Below are 13,989 nucleotides of genomic sequence, written 5' to 3' on the forward strand. Positions count from 1 at the left end.
CGAAAAGAACATTGGACATAAAGTTTGGTGAGGTACCAGAACCTGAACTTTCACGGATCCGCTCATCCCTACCTATTAACAGATCAAGTAGATTAAATCTCATGAACACTCCTGCCCACTGTGCGTTTAAAGACATATTATTATTATTATTATTTATAATTATAGCGCCATTTATTCCATGGCGCTTTACATGTGAGGGCTCACAATCTACAAGGGATGGGTGAGGATACAGTAGGCGAGGATAGAGCTGGTCATGCAGCGGTTTGGTCGGTTACTGTGTCTCAGTATCTACATCCCTTAACATTGACATTGCAAAAAGAAGGAGAAATCATGGAATTAAGGGAATCCCAGGATGGACAGACATTTTAATAATAAGCAAATGATGAAAAATTGGAAAGAAAATGTTCAAAACCTCACGATCTATTCTGTCTGGAGTATGAGCGCCACATACAGAAATCCCGCCTCGGCTGCTGTCACTGACATTATTAATGGTTATCTGAGAAAGGTTCTGCAGGTGAATTAAATTGGGCAAATCATCAAGATCCTCTGCTGGCAGCTCCTGTGTAATCACTGACCAATGTCATCCCAGATTTGTTCGATGGGAGACAAGTCTGGAGACTCTGCAGCCATAGGAGCACGTCCAGGCTGCTCGCAGAAGAAACATGCTCCCTGTGGCTTCGGGGACACTTTGGAGAAATCCCCCATCAAGTACATCTAGGACGTCATTGGTCGGCGATTACACAGGAGCTGCCAGCGGAGGATCTTGATGATTTGCCCAAGTGCATTCAGCAACAGAACCTTCACTGATAGCAGCCGAGTGCCGAGACTTCCACACGTGGCTCATACTTCTGGACTGACTAGATCAATGTTTTGAAAATGTTGCTTGCCTTTTTCTACCATTTGCAGATCAGTCACGTTTCCATCCTTTCCCAGAACTCCATGTCTTTATTTCTTGGTGTTGGAATTTCGACGTTGCAGGTGGTGCACACATGCACATATATTACAAGTCTCATTGCAGTCTGCACACAGTGCCCGGATTTAATGAAGTAAAGACTTATATAACCAGTCGACATCATCATCTTCGGAGATAATCGTCTTCCCCTGCTGCGCCCACCATTAAACTGTTGTGACGCCTTCCCCTTTGAGCAGCTGAGTCTCTCTCTTCTCACACACAAGCCCCTGCCTACGTTTTGCCCGCCGACTAGAAGAAGAATGGATCGTTGCAGCCTTACCTTTGTTTTCAGCTTCTGGATTTCGGCTTCGGTGACGGCATGCTTAATCTGCAGCTGTAAGGAAATAAAGGGAAAGGACTATTGAGAGTGGGCTCGTCGGAGGGCGGCTGGATGGTACAGGGTCCGTGGAAAACACTGCAGTGCAGCAGGTTGTAAATTAAAATGTCTCACTGCAAAAAACTCCTATACTGTGTCAGCGTTCAGATTAGGATTAGACAGACGTCTTGTGGCACTGATCTCTAACGTCGACCATAAAAATACCGAGCAGCATGCAAGCTGCTAAAGCCATCAACATAAACATCTCCGACGCAACAGTGTGCAGCAGGAGTGAGTCACGCCGTGGTTACATAACATCGGGCTCGCTGATGCGCTCCATCCCTGCCACATAACAGGCAATTAGTGACAGTGCCAGGAATAGAGCGGAGCGATGATACAGTGGGGGCTACTATAGTGTCACATCTCCGACCCAGTAGTAAAAATACCCAGGCGGAGAAATGCCTAATGGTGTCCTGTGCCGAACACATGTCATCTGTATTGCGGGATATACAGATCTATAGGTGTATATGTCTCTGAGTATATGGGAATAAGGTAGTCAGAGCAGCCCACCCTACTGCAGTAGTCACAGGACCACCCAACAACCCCTCAGATTTTAACAACATGCACCCCTTTACTAATATATACAGGTGCACAGGGCGGGGACGCAGCACTCACAGGCTTCTCTATGGATTGGTGGAGAAGCAGGACTCACAGGCTTCTCTATGGATTGGTGAGGAAGCAGGACTCACAGGCTTCTCTATGGATTGGTGGAGAAGCAGGACTCTCAGGCTTCTCTATGGATTGGTGGAGAAGCAGGACTCACAGGCTTCTCTATGGATTGGTGAGGAAGCAGGACTCACAGGCTTCTCTATGGATTGGTGGAGAAGCAGGACTCTCAGGCTTCTCTATGGATTGGTGGAGAAGCAGGACTCACAGGCTTCTCTATGGATTGGTGAGGAAGCAGGACTCACAGGCTTCTCTATGGATTGGTCAGGAAGCAGGACTCGCAGGCTTTCTCTATAGATGGGCGGGGAAGCAGGACTCTCAGGCTTCTCTATGGATTGGTCAGGAAGCAGGACTCACAGGCTTCTCTATGGATTGGTCAGGAAGCAGGACTCTCAGGCTTCTCTATGGATTGGTCAGGAAGCAGGACTCACAGGCTTTCTCTATAAGACCTGTCCCACACGTCCAGATAATTCCGGTACCGGAAAAAAACGGTACCGGAATTATCCGTGTCCGTGTGCCCCTGCGTTTCTGTGGCACATCAGTGTGGCACACGTGTGCCTCCCGTGTGCCCACTGGGTACCACACGCACCGTGCAGGAGACAGCGCTAAAGTTTAGCGCTGTCCCCTGCATCGTGCTGAAGCCGCGATTCATATCTTCTGTGCAGCAGCGTTTGCTGTAAAGAAGATATGAATAATCCATTTTTTAGTGGTATTTCGTGTTTAAAATAAAGCTCCATGTCCTCACCCCCTGTGCGCCCCCCCCCCCCCCGCTGTTCTGAAAATACTCACCCGCCTCCCTCGTTGGCTGTCGCTGCTTCCTGTCCTGGCCGCACCTTCTACTGTATGCGGTCACGTGGGGCCGCTCATTTACAGTAATGAATATGCGGCTCCACCCCTATGGGAGGTGGAGCCGCATATTCATGACTAATCGGCGGCCCCACATGACCGCATACAGGAGAAGCTGCGGCCAGGACAGGAAGCAGCGACAGTCAACGAGGGAGCCGGGTGAGTATTTTCAGAACAGCGGGGGGGCGCACAAGGGGTGGGGACATGGAGCTTTATTTTAAACATGAAATACCACTAAAAAAAATGGATTATTCATATCTTCTTTACAGCACAGAAGATATGAATCGCGGCTTCAGCACCATGTGGGGGGGACAGTGCTTACTGGAGCGCTGTCTCCTGCACGGCACACGGAGAACGTCCGTGTGCGGTACGTGTTTTACACAAGGACACATTGACTTTAATGGGTCCGTGTAATACGTGCGCTCCCACGAACACTGACATGTCTCCGTGTTTGGCACACGGAGACACGGTCTGCAAAAAATCAATGACATCTGCACAGATGCATTTGATTTCAATGTGTCTACGTGTGTCAGTGGCTCCGGTACGTGAGGAAACTGTCACCTCACGTACCGGAGCCACTGACGTGTGAAACCGGCCTAAGTGGGCAGAGGAAGCATGACTCAGGCTTTCTCTATAGATGGGCAGGGAAGCAGAACTCACAGGTAGAGCTCAGCGGACCCTAACTTTAAAGTTCAGGGTTCATACCGTACTTAGTGTCCGGTGTTGAACTCCGAACACGGACTTCTTCTGGAAGTCCCAGCTCTGAAGTTATCGGGTCCCCATACATCTCAATGGTGTTCGGGTTCATGATGAAGTTCAGGTCTGCCTGCTGAAGGTGATTTTTTTTTCCAAATATATATATTTTCTATGTAAACAAGGGGGCAGGTCAGTGAGGAATCAGTGACCTGTCAGAAGCCATACACATGAATACCTAATCAGAGCATCACATGAAGACCCCCACAGCTCCGCCCCGGAGCATGAGCATATCATTAACTCTAAACTGGAAATAAAGATTACACAACAACCACAAGACGGATTTCATCACCAGGTATCATTGTAATCAGTATAACGGCGCCGACCTGACACTGTCTGTAGGTTACTGAGCACAATCCTGACAGGTTTCCTTTAAGGCCTTATGTAGAAGACCTTCTGGGGCTCAGTAAGGCATAGGGGCGCCATTGCACCGCTGTAGGCCTTCAATTTTATTAGGAAGTCATTTCTGTTGGATTTTGTACGAATCTGACCGGACAACTTACAGCATGATGTATGTATGGAGCTATCACAACACATAGGAACAGTACAGGACTCCGCGTGTCATCAGCAGCATCCCCGTGGCAAGTGAAAATTCATGTAGAAAGTGGAATAGACCCGCAGGTAATTTTAGTAAGGTTATAATGGAGCTCACAGAATGGGATGGGCTCAGGCGGTTCCCAGTCCTATAGGTGTTATGACTGTTGTGAATTCTGTTTTTGGCTCCCTCTGGTGGCTACTGGTGGTACTGGTTGACTTTTGTCTTGTGTTTCCAGTGCACCTGTTTTCATCAGGAAATTGGGAGTTTCCTATTTAGTCTGGCTTCTCAGTCATTCTAGTACCGGCAATCAATGTTACCAGAGCACCTCTGTTGCTTGCTACCTGCTCCAAGTCTGCAATTCAGCTAAGTTGAAATCTTTGGCTTTTTTGTGTTTGTTTTGCCCAGCATGCATTTATATTTCTCGTGCTGCTGGAAGCTCTAGTGATCTGAAATTACTACTCCGGTGTCATGAGTTGATAACGGAGTTAAGGTGGTTTCCGGATGGCTGCTTAGGGTTTTGAGGTGACCGCGAAGTCCTCTTTTGTATTTTCATCTATCTAGTCAGAGGGCCTCACTTTGCTGAATCTATATTCATACTGCGTTTGTGTTTTCCTCTTACCTAACCGTTATTACATGTGGGGGGCTACTATAACTTTTGGGGTTTCCCTGGAGGCAAGACAGGTCTGTGTATTCCTCTTCTAGGGGTAGTTAGCTCTCCGGCTGGCGCGAGGTGTCTAGGGATACAACGTAGGCACACCCCCTGGCTACTTTTATTTGCGTGTTAGGTTCAGCATCGCGGTTACCTGAGATACCATCTTCCTAGAGCTAGTCCGTTTTTGCCCGTGTCCCTGCCATTGGGAATCATGACATATGACCATGTAGTGGGTCCCACGCCTAACAATGGCTTCTACAACAGCTGGAAAGGTAGGGGTGCAATAATGTACTGGGTCCAGCTGGGGCAGAGGTATGTGGGGGAGTTATTGGCCATATTTTTAGATCTGTACATACTTACCAGTTGGCAAAGGAGACGTATAGCCTGCATCAAACAAATATTCCCTCCAGTATATTATATTAATCAATGTGTTCAGGTTTATAAACTTTATTGATAAAATGAGTGATGATTAGTGATGAGCGAACGTGCTGGGATAAGGTGTTATCTGAGCATGCTCATGTGCTAACCGAGTGTCTTTGGCATGCTTGAAAAGTCGGTTTGAGTCCCCGCGGCTGCATGTCTCATGGCGGTTTGACACCCGCAACACCTGCAGGGATTATCTGTTTGTTAGGCATTGTACGCATAATACATTAAATATCAACTATATACAACTTATGGTATGGTTTATGGTATGATGGATAAGAATAAACGCCCCCCCAAATATTGTTATCATATAAAATAAATATTTGTATATACATATAACAAAAAAGTACACAAATTAGGTGTCAACATGTCTCCTTAAAGGGGTTGTCTATTATTCGGACAACCATTCCTGAATTGCTATATTGTACAGTGCAAAATAAAAATGTTCTGTACTCTCCCCGGTGTCAGCGCCATTCCAGCAACGTCGGTGCCGGGTGTCACGTGATGTTGTTATGTCAGCGAATCAGAAAGCAGCAGCAGTTCTCACTTCCTCCAGATATTAGGAGGTGAGAGTGAATACGTCCATTAGCAGTCACTGATTGGCTGCAGGGCTCATGTGACCTATAGGCCGGCACCGGCCGGCACCGGAGGTGGGTACAGGCTGTTTTTCAGTGATTGAGAAGGTGTTGTCCGAGTAGTGGACATTCCCTTCAATATCCTAAATAATTCATTCAACAGGTGATTGGGTGCGAAACCTGAACATAGAAAAATTACAAATAAAAAATAATTTTCAAAATTGCTGTTTTTGCATCAGAAAAAAAATTATATAAATTATTATATTATATAATTATATAAATTACTCAGTAATTTATATGTTCCCAAAATTAGGGAAAAAAATATATAATTTCTCAGATATAAAACAAGGACTCACAGAATCATGTCAGTAAAAAAAAAAAAGTTTTGGCTTTTTAAATGTAGAAAATAATGTAAAAATAAAAAAAAATAAAAAGAAATTGCTAGTCATTGCGGTGCTATCATGGATAACCGTATGATCAGACAAAAAAATTATCAAAATCCATAATGTTACTGGGTTCTCATATCTCCGTGGCAGTGAACGCTGACAACTTTTTGAGTTACGGTACCTCTTTAAATTTATGAGCCAGTTTTGTTGCATCCAGGTCCGAGGAAAACATTTCATCGCCTTCTGGAAGATCAAAAACTTCAATGGCCATTTCTCTTCCTGGGATGACCGGGCCCACATCTTCATCCTCCTCATCAGTGGCGTATTCTCCTGTCTATGAGATGAAACATGCCATTATGCCATTCATTACTTAGCATTTCTTTGTAGCAATCAGTGCATGTGTGCCTGTCTCCAATCACTGATATAAGAACTCCAAATTCTGCCTTCAGGACTTCTATGAAGATATAAAAACAAATGTCCAGGAAGGGAATATCACTTTAAATAATACTTCTAGCCACCACCAGAGGGAGCCTCCTTTATACTGTACTATCATTAAGTTCAGTGTCTGCATTGAACTCATGAGCTCCCTCTAGTGGTGGCTGCCGGCAGACAAAATGTCATCATGTAAGTATTCTATGGGCAAAACTGATTTGTTTCCATGTTTCCACACACTGACGATATATTTAGCTGCCCCAAAGTTTAATAGAAACTTTATTTTCACAATAAATATGTTTCCATCGAAACAAGAGACTGCACCAGAAGCCTGTGGCTATGTGCAGAAGTCTATACACTTACTATAAAGTTTCCTCGTAATGTCACACCTTTGTAATCTAAACTCGTTAATATTTCAACACAACAAGTGCTTTGCACTAATAGGCGCACCCCGCGTCCTTTTATATCAGAATTAAAAAGCTCTGTAACCCACACTCCCAAGCACGTCAACCCAATAATGGCGAACACGTGGGTGATCAGAACACGACGCCGCTGAGAGAAAACACATTCTAAGCACAATTTATGTCCTAATTGTTTCCAAGGATGAAAGGAACATTTTATAAGCCCGGCGAGATGCTGACAGCTATAATACAGCTTCAAGGGGAATGTGACAACTCTGACAAAACAGCAAACTGCGGTGGAGGAGGCGGATAATATCACAGATTTGTTTTCTGCTGTTTTGCGTTCGGAATGTTAGAGGTATTAGTAATGTGATACTCTTTATCCTGCGCTACGGCAGTGAGGTCACTAGATCTTCAGGATCTTATGGGCTCACTTCAAAGTTACTGCTGTGATGTCACTCGATCTTTAGACTCTCATAGGCTCTCCTAAATGTTACTACAGTGATGTCACTAGATCTTCATGATCTCACGGATCTCCTAAAAGTTACTATAGTGAGAACACTAGATCTTTAGACTCTCATAGGCTCTCCTAAATGTTACTACAGTGATGTCACTAGATCTTCATGATCTCACGGATCTCCTAATAGTTACTATAGTGAGGACACTAGATCTTTAGAATCTCATAAGCTCTCCTAAATGTTACTACAGTGATGTCACTAAGTCTTCATGATATCATAGGTTCTCCTAAATGTTACTACAGTGATGTCACTACATCTTTATGATCTCAGAGGCTCTCCTAAAATTTACTACATTGAGGTCACTAGATCTTTACAAGCTCATAAACTTTCCTAAATGTTACTACAGTGATGTCACTAAATCTTCATGATGTCATAGGCTCTCCTTAAAGTCCTACAGTGATGTCACTGGATCTTTTTAATCTCAGAGGCTCTCCTAAAAGTTACTAGTGAGATCACTAGGTCTTTAGAATCTCGTAGGCTCTTCTAAAAGTTACTATAGTGTTGTCACTGAATCTTTGAAATCTTATAGGCTCTCCTCAAAGTTACCTGTGAAGTCACCAGATCTTCACAATCTTATAGGCTCGCCTAAATGTTAATAAAGTGATGTAACTATATTTTAATTACGGTATCTCATATGATCTTCTCAGAGTTACAATAGTGATGTCACAAAATCTTCATAATCCTATAAGCTCTCCTCAAAGTTACTGTAGTGATGTCACTAGATCTTTCTACTCTCATAGACTCTCCTCAAAGTTACTAGTGAGATCACTGGGTCTTTAGAATCTCATAGGCTCTTCTAAAAGTTACTATAGTGTTGTCACTGAATCTTTGTAATCTTATAGGCTCTCCTAAAAGATACAATCTCAGAGGCTCTCCTAAACGTTACTAGTGAGATCACTAGGTCTTCACAATCTCAGAGGCGCTCCTAAAAGTTATTAGTGAGATCACTAGGTCTTCACAATCTCAGAGGCTCTCCTAAATGTTGCTACAGTGAAATCACTAGGTCTTCACAATCTCAGAGGCTCTCCTAAAAGTTAATAGTGAGATCATTAGATCTTTACAATCTCAGAGGCTCTCCTAAAAGTTACTAGTGAGGTCACTAGATTTTTACAATCTCATAGGCTCTCCTAAAAGTTACTAGTGAGGTCACTAGATTTTTACAATCTCATACGCTCTCCTAAAAGTTACTAGTGAGATCGCTAGGTCTTCACAATCTCAGAGGCTCTTCTAAAAGTTACTATAGTGATGTCACTGAATCTATGTAATCTCATGGGTTCTCCTCAAAGTTACCTGTGAGGTCACCAGATCTTCACAATCTTATAGGCTCGCCTAAATGTTACTACAGTGATGTAACTATATTTTAATTATCTCATGTGTTCTTCTCAGGGTTACACTAGTGATGTCACAAAATCTTCATAATCCTATAAGTTCTCCTCAAAGTTACTTTAGTGATGCCACTGGATCGTTTTACTCTCATAGGTTTTTCTCAACGTCAGTACAGTAATGTTACTAGATCTTGTATCTACAGATAAACATTTAGGGAGCATTTTATGAGATATTTTTCTGGCTTTAAAAAGTTGGCACAAACCACATCTGGTTAAATATTTTGCTAATTTCAGACCTTCCTTAGAACTGGGCAGGACATGTGCCTCTACGTGAATTTTATGTAACTTACTCCAGCTGACTTTTCTTCAGGACCATTGTATGAAATTAAAATTCAGTTCTAATCATTCTGTTCCTTAGGATTTAAATGGAAGAAAGAGAAGTCAGTCATATCATGCCCTTTCGATCAGTTTGCTGCCAATGAGAGAAACAATACCAACAAAAAATATACTAATAAAAAAAATGATATATTGACACTAAGTGTTTTAAAAGATGTGCAAAAAATAGTAAGCATTTTTTTTTTTTATGTGGCACACATTTTTGGTGGTGCTTTTTATTTCATGTATTTTTGTGCAGGCCGTTTTCCTGCCATATTAAATGTTTTATAGATAAGCACATGTCAAGAAAAAAAAGTGTACCTAAAAAATGTCAAGTCTGGGAACTATATATCGTCAATGTATTGTAATAATGTGACATCACTATAGTGACTCACGGAGAGCCTATCAGATTACATTAGATCTAGTGACATCACTGAAGTGACTCAAAGGAGAGCCTATGAAATTACTGAGATCTAGTGACATCACTGTAGTAACTCAGAAGAGAGTCTACCAGATGAGATCTAGTGAAATTACTGAAGCAATTCAAGAGAGAGCCAACTATGAGAATATTGAGATCTAATAACATCACTTAAACAACTCAGAGGAGAGTCTACGAGAATACTGAGATCTACTGACAATCTGACATCACTGTACTATCTCAGAAAGCAGCCTTATAGATTAGAAAAATCTACTGACATCACTGAAGTAATTGTGAAATCCTATGAAATTGAGAAAAATAAATTGACATTGCTGTAGTAAATCAGAGAAGAGTTTAGGGGATTATTTAGATCTGGTGACATCACTGAAGTAACTCTGAGAAGAGCCAAGGAGATTTTTCAGATCTAGTGACATTAGTAACTTAGAAGACAGCCTTGATAGATTAGAAAAATCTACTGACATCACTGAAGTTGCTAACAATAAATTGACATCACCAAACCAAATCAGAGAAGAGCCTATGAGATTCTTATAATCTAGTGACATAACTGAAGCAACTCGTTACTGATTTCCCATTGTTGACCCTGTTTTGCTCCTGTTAACTTTCTTGTGTTCCTGCCTTACTGTTACCAACTTTTAATGTATGATGTCAAGTTTTGCCTGTTGATTGTTTTGGATACCTGTCCTATAGATGATGGAACTCTCCAGCTTTATGACATAATGCCGTGTTTACTCTCCAGGATAGAATCTTCTAGCCAACTCCAAGAGTGGTCAACCCAACCATTCCAAGGATCGTCACCCAGGAATCTGAGGCGCTAATGTCCAAACCTCAACCAACCATTCCAAGGATCGTCACCTGGGATTCTGATGAGCTAATGTCCAAAACTCACCCAACCATTCCAAGGTTCGTCACCTGGGAATCCGAGGTGTTAATGTCCAAACCTCAACCAACCATTCCAAGGATTGTCACCTGTGAGTCCGAGGCGCTAATGTCCAAACCTCAACCAACCATTCCAAGGATTGTCACCTGTGAGTCCGAGGCGCTAATGTCCAAAACTCATCCAACCTTTTCAAAGATTGTCACCTGGGAATCTGAGGCGCTAATGTCCAATCCTCAACCAACCATTCCAAGGATCGTCACCTGGGATTCTGATGAGCTAATGTCCAAAACTCACCCAACCATTCCAAGGATCGTCACCTGTGAATCTGAGGTGCTAATGTCCAAACCTCAACCAACCATTCCAAGAATTGTCACCTGTGAGTCCGAGGCGCTAATGTCCAAAACTCATCCATCCGTTCCAAAGATTGTCACCTGGGAATCTGAGGCGCTAATGTTCAAACCTCACCCAACCGTTCCAAGGATCGTCACCTGGGAATCCGAGGCGCTAATGTCCAAACCTCACTCAACCATTCCAAGGATCGTTACCTGTGAATCCCAGGCATTAATGTCCAAAACTCACACAAATATTCCAAGGATTGTCACCTGGGAATCCAAGGCTCTAATGTCCAAACCTCCATGTGGTAGTCATGGCTGAGTACAGTAGCTTAGTTCACACTCTGCATTCCAATATGGACCCGAGGAGGTTTCTGTGTCACTACTACTGGTTGGTGCCATCAATCTTTACATTAGGTGGACGTTTCTATGAACCCACCCTTGTATCATTGACCAATATATAACAGGAGCCTCCAAAATTTGGCGACTTGACTGCCATCGCAATAAGTGCAGAACGTATTACTATGCCACGATCATTTCTCTACGCTACGGTATGAAAAAAAAATACTGTAATAATAAAAGACAAAAAAAGCAACAAGTCATGGCACGATTCGCCGTCTCTTCTGATCAGCCGAACGATGAAAAAGGAATCACAAAGCCGCTTTACTTTTTAATTGGAAGATTTAGATGATGAATTGAAAAGCGCAGCTTTGGAGACACTGAAGAACCAAACGTCTGTGAAATAACAGATTGCTCGATAGGCAGGATTTCATCAGAGCCGAGCACCTGCCTCATTTACATTCCATGCACCGCTGCTGTGTAATTTGATTATCTGCTGCAGGAAATATTTAATACCACTATTTATGTAAGTGACGCACTCCAGACATTTAATAGTCTGTTTTAATGGAAGCCGAGTGAAATTAGAGTGGAGGCTTCAGAGCAGCTTTGGGACTGTTCCCTGGGGCAATACTCGGAGATGCTACATCCAGGTCAATGTGTGTGCAGAAAAACAATCGCTCAAGAAATCAGCAGAAGAATAAGGCAGCGTGGGGTGCAGCGTATACCTAGAAAAGGAATCTGGCGAGGGAAGGTCCGCCATACACAAGAGAATATAATCGTGCGCCAGACCTTCACTGGAAAAATGGTGACCGCCCTAAAGTCACAATATATATATATTAATGGGAACAATATTCGAAAAGACTAAACTCACACGAACAATAAACAGTTCTGTGCCAGAACTATATCTGATACTTTGCAGTCCAGTAGCTCATCATCATACATAATTCCAGATACTTTGGAGGTGGCTATGGCCCGCTTATCTCTTGGGCCCCTGGGAGTTAAAGGGTAAATAAAGTATGACGACGCTCACATTCACAGAAATGTAGGGGAAGAGGAGCTCAGCTTCGGTTCTGATTGGCTTTGCAGAGCGCACGGGCTGAACCATAGAGTACAGTCAAAACACCACTCACATCTCAGAGGAGCAAAATCAAAGCCAATATTACTCGAGCGGAGACGGAGCTTCTCCTCCTTCATCTCAGCAAGCGATGGTGTCCAGATAAAGAGGGAAAGAGCTCCTGAGTCTAAGTGTTCAGCCCACCCACCCAGCCGGCCATCCATTCCATCCCTGCCCATGCGACCTGACTAACAGCTATTCACTCCTTGCCCACGCCACCTGACTGACAGCTATCCCATCCCTGCCCACACCGACAGCTATTCAATCCTTGCCCATGCCACCTGAGTGACAGCTATTCCATCCTTGCCCATGCCACCTGAGTGACAGCTATTCCATCCTTGCCCATGCCACCTGACTGACAGCTATTCAATCCTTGCCCATGCCACCTGAGTGACAGCTATTCCATCCTTGCCTACGCCGACAGCTATTCAATCCTTGCCCATGCCACCTGAGTGACAGCTATTCAATCCCTGCCCCCGCCACCTGACTGACAACTATTCAATCCTCGCCCACGTCACCTGAGTGACAGCTATCCCATCCCTGCCCACACCGACAGCTATTCAATCCTTGCCCATACCACCTGAGTGACAGCTATTCCATCCTTGCCCATGCCACCTGACTGACAGCTATTCAATCCTTTCCCATGCCACCTGACAGCTATTCCATCCTTGCCTACGCCGACAGCTATTCAATCCTTGCCCATGCCACCTGAGTGACAGCTATTCCATCCTTGCCTATGCCGACAGCTATTCAATCATCGCCCATGCCACCTGACTGACAGTTATTCAATCCCTGCCCACGCCACCTGACTGACAACTATTCAATCCTCGCCCACGTCACCTGAGTGACAGCTATTCCATCCCTGTCCACACCGACAGCTATTCAATCATCGCCTATGCCACCTGACTGACAGCTATTCAATCCACTCCAACGCTGCCTGACTATTCAATCCCTGTCTATGCTCCCTGACTGACAACTATTCAATCCCTGCCCACGCTGCCTGACTACTATTTAATATCCACCTACCCAGACTGACTGACAGCTATTCAATCTAAGCCCACCCAGCCTGACAGCTATTCAATTTCCACCTACACATACAGAGTTTGTTTTCAGCCCACCCACCCATCCTGACAGATATTCAATCCCTGCCCATGCCACCTGACAGTTATGCAATCCCCGCCCACGCCGCCTGACAGCGATTCAATCCACGCACACGCCACCTGACTGACAGCTATTCAATCCATGCCCACGCAGCCTGACTGACAGCTATTCTGTCCTTGCCCATGCTGCCTGACTGACAACTATTCAATTCCTGTCCACGCTACCTGACTGTTATTTAATCTCCATCCACCCAGACTGACAACTATTAAATATCCGCCCATCCAGTCTGACTGACAGTTATTCAATCTAAGCCCACCCAGCCTGACGGCTACTCAATCTAAGCCCACCCAGCCACACAGACTGACTGACAGCTGTTCAATCTCTGTCCATCCAGCCAGGCAGCTATTTCACCTGCACCCACTCAGCCTGCAGACTGTTCTGAGCAGTGTTAGATTTCAGTAGCAGCAGGGAGAAGGAACACTGAGGAGCTTTCAGTCAGGTAAGTTTGGGGAGAATCTGTAGAAGCAGGAAGGAGACACATTGGGGCGCAGTCAATCAGGTAACTTTCA

General features: G+C 44.1%; 1 protein-coding gene across 5 annotated transcripts in view; it reads right to left on the reverse strand.

Annotated features, from left to right (window-relative positions):
* PPP1R9A (protein phosphatase 1 regulatory subunit 9A) overlaps nt 1-13,989 on the reverse strand; it is a 187,915-nt gene that overhangs the window by 30,186 nt on the left and 143,740 nt on the right. For all 5 annotated transcript variants that reach the window (XR_013216747.1, XM_077268155.1, XM_077268153.1 and 2 more), the window contains exons 7-8: nt 6,349-6,501; nt 1,233-1,286 (exon numbers count right to left, since the gene is read on the reverse strand). Coding sequence is in view for 4 of the 5 variants with exons in the window: in XM_077268155.1 (XP_077124270.1) it covers nt 1,233-1,286; nt 6,349-6,501 (207 nt within the window). In the remaining variant the exon portion in view is untranslated. The remainder of the gene's footprint in view (nt 1-1,232; nt 1,287-6,348; nt 6,502-13,989) is intronic.

This window comes from Ranitomeya variabilis, chromosome 6 (assembly GCF_051348905.1).
Source record: "Ranitomeya variabilis isolate aRanVar5 chromosome 6, aRanVar5.hap1, whole genome shotgun sequence".
NCBI classification, from domain to species: Eukaryota; Metazoa; Chordata; class Amphibia; order Anura; family Dendrobatidae; genus Ranitomeya; species Ranitomeya variabilis.